The sequence below is a fragment of the Aplysia californica genome, unplaced genomic scaffold, assembly GCF_000002075.1.
Source record: "Aplysia californica isolate F4 #8 unplaced genomic scaffold, AplCal3.0 scaffold01025, whole genome shotgun sequence".
Taxonomy (NCBI): Eukaryota; Metazoa; Mollusca; class Gastropoda; order Aplysiida; family Aplysiidae; genus Aplysia; species Aplysia californica.
In genome coordinates, this window is record NW_004798295.1 from 8,114 (window position 1) to 10,796 (window position 2,683).

At 48.3% G+C, this 2,683-nt stretch overlaps 1 protein-coding gene across 1 annotated transcript in view; it reads right to left on the reverse strand.

The window, feature by feature from the left end:
- Window positions 1-2,683, reverse strand: part of LOC101863394 (gamma-tubulin complex component 3 homolog) — a gene marked incomplete in the record, with an annotated part of 32,929 nt that overhangs the window by 6,445 nt on the left and 23,801 nt on the right. The window contains 1 exon segment of the mRNA XM_013089721.2: window positions 2,065-2,289. Coding sequence (XP_012945175.1) covers window positions 2,065-2,289 — 225 coding nt within the window.

Genomic DNA, 2,683 nt, shown 5'->3' on the forward strand with positions numbered 1-2,683 from the left:
CTCTTGGTCCCGTGCCCGCATACACACACACACACACACACACACACACACACCGCCAACTTCCTTAGATACATCTTTACCCCAAATCCTCCCCTCCCAGTGTCATTCTCTCCTACCTGCAATACACTGTCGTCCACGTCTTAGCTTCCCCTACCCCCACACGTAGCTCTTATCCCCCCCATCTCAACATCTCTCTCAGTCTCACCGAGATAGAATTTTCTGTGCGTGTGTCCGAGAGACAGAGCGCGTGAGAGTCTCTCTCCTCTCCGACCCTGTCTCAGAGAGAGAGAACGAGTCTAAGACAGAGAGTCCGAGCGTGAGTGCGAGAGGGAGTAAGAGAGTGTCAGAGAGAGAGAGAGAGAGAGAGAGAGAGTGAGAGAGAGAGAGAGTAAGAGAGTGTCAGAGAGAGAGAGAACGAGAGAGAGAGAGAGAGAGAGAGAGAGTGTGAGTGAGTGAGAGAGAGAGAGAGAGAGTGAGAGAGAGAGAGTGAGAGAGAGAGCGAGAGTGTGACAGAGAGAGAGAGAGAGAAAGAGAGAGAGTGTGTGTGTGTGTGTGAGTGAGTGAGAAAGAGTGATATAATAATAATAATAATAATTAATAAATTTAATAATAATAATTAGCCTTTAAGCTACACATTTCCATTTTTTCTTAATTGCTCAAAGCGCAGGGATACATCACATCTTACAATTCCTTGACAGCTGTATATATACAGAACACAATGCATGTGTTGTGTCCTTGGGAAATACACTTTACACAAATTTTCCTCATTTCATCCAGGGGTGAATGGGAGCCCAACCATAGACAGCGAAAGATCTTGTCTGTTTGTTAGTGTTTTAGTGCTTATAAAAAAAAAGACAGCTTGCACTGTATGCTTCCCAGGAAGTTGAGGTTCTTTCAGAGTGCTATCAGGCCTGCTGGTGTAATAATATAGATTATGAAGCGCATAGAGCTTGCTGTTAAGCGGGACTTAGGGCTATACAAATGCTATCTATTAATTATTTTTATGTGCATGTGTGTGCATACCTCAAAGCTGATGTAGTACTCTGTATGTGTGCATGTATGTATGTGTGAGTGTGTGCATGTGCATACCTCAAAGCTGATGTAGTACTCTGTAAGTGTGCATGTATGCAAGCGTGTGTGTGTGCAAGCGTGTGTGTGAGCATGTATATGCATACCTCAAAGCTGATGTAGTACTCTGTATGTGTGCATGTATGCGTGTGTGTGTGTGCAAGCGTGTGTGTGTGCGTGCATGTGCATACCTCAAAGTTGATGTAGTACTCTGTATGTGTGCATGTATGTGTGTGTGTGTGTGTGCAAGCGTGTGTGTGTGCGTGCATGTGCATACCTCAAAGTTGATGTAGTACTCTGTATGTGTGCATGTATGTGTGTGTGTGTGTGTGCAAGCGTGTGTGTGTGCATGTATGTGTGTGTGTGTGAGTGCATGTGCATACCTCAAAGTTGATGTAGTACTCTGTATGTGTGCATGTATGTGTGTGTGTGTGTGTGCAAGCGTGTGTGTGTGCATGTATGTGTGTGTGTGTGAGTGCATGTGCATACCTCAAAGTTGATGTAGTACTCTGTATGTGTGCATGTATGTGTGTGTGTGTGTGTGTGTGCAAGCGTGTGTGTGTGCATGTATGTGTGTGTGTGTGCGTGCAAGCATGTGTGTGTGCGTGCATGTGCATACCAAAAAGCTGATGTAGTACTCTGCTTGCGAGCATGCATGTGTACATGCACATGTACGTAGGTGTGCACATGCATGTGTGTGTGTGTACGTGCAGGTGTATGTGTGTGTACATGCGTGTGTGGGTACGTGTATATGTCGTGCCTACCTCAAAACTGATGTAGAACTCTGTATGCAAGCAAGCGTGTGTATATGTGTGTATATGCATTTGTGAGTGTGTACGTGCATATGTGAATGTGTACGTGCATGTGTGAGTGTGTACGTGCATATGTGAGTGTGTACGTGCATATGTGAATGTGTACGTGCATGTGTGAGTGTGTACGTGCATATGTGAGTGTGTACGTGCATATGTGAGTGTGTGTATGTGCATATGTACGTACCTCAAAGTTGATGTAGTACTGGACTTGCTTGATGAAGTGCACCATGCTGGAGGTGATCATGTGACACTGGTGCAGCACGGGCCACAGCTCCGGCACCGACTGGAGCTCCCGCCGGCTGCCCGCCTGGCCCTTCCAGATCTGGGCCAGGACGTACTCCATGCGCTTGGCGCGCCACATGAAGTTGAACACCCGCAGGTACATGATCTTACACTCTGGGGTGAATACCTGAGGGGGAGAGAGGGGGGAGGGGAGAGGGAGTGGGAAGGGGAGAGAGGGGGGGAGGGGGAGAGGGAGGGGCTGAGGGAGGGGGGGAGGGGGAGAGAGGGGGGAGGGGAGAGAGGGGGGAGGGGGGAGGGGGAGAGAGGGGGGGAGGGGGAGAGAGGGGGAGAGGGAGGGGAGAAGGTCATATAGGTGCGGTGGGACACATTAAAACATTTCCGGTCTGTAGGAAAATTTGATTTTTGCTCGGGGGGGGGGCTGAAGCCTACTCTTATCGACATGAGGGGGGGTGACAGCTACCTATGGCCTCACATTATAAAAAAATTTAATACATGAGGAGAGACAACAACACAACTGCTCTCCTTGCCCGGCCTGCCGGGTACCTGACCTTTTATTTTAC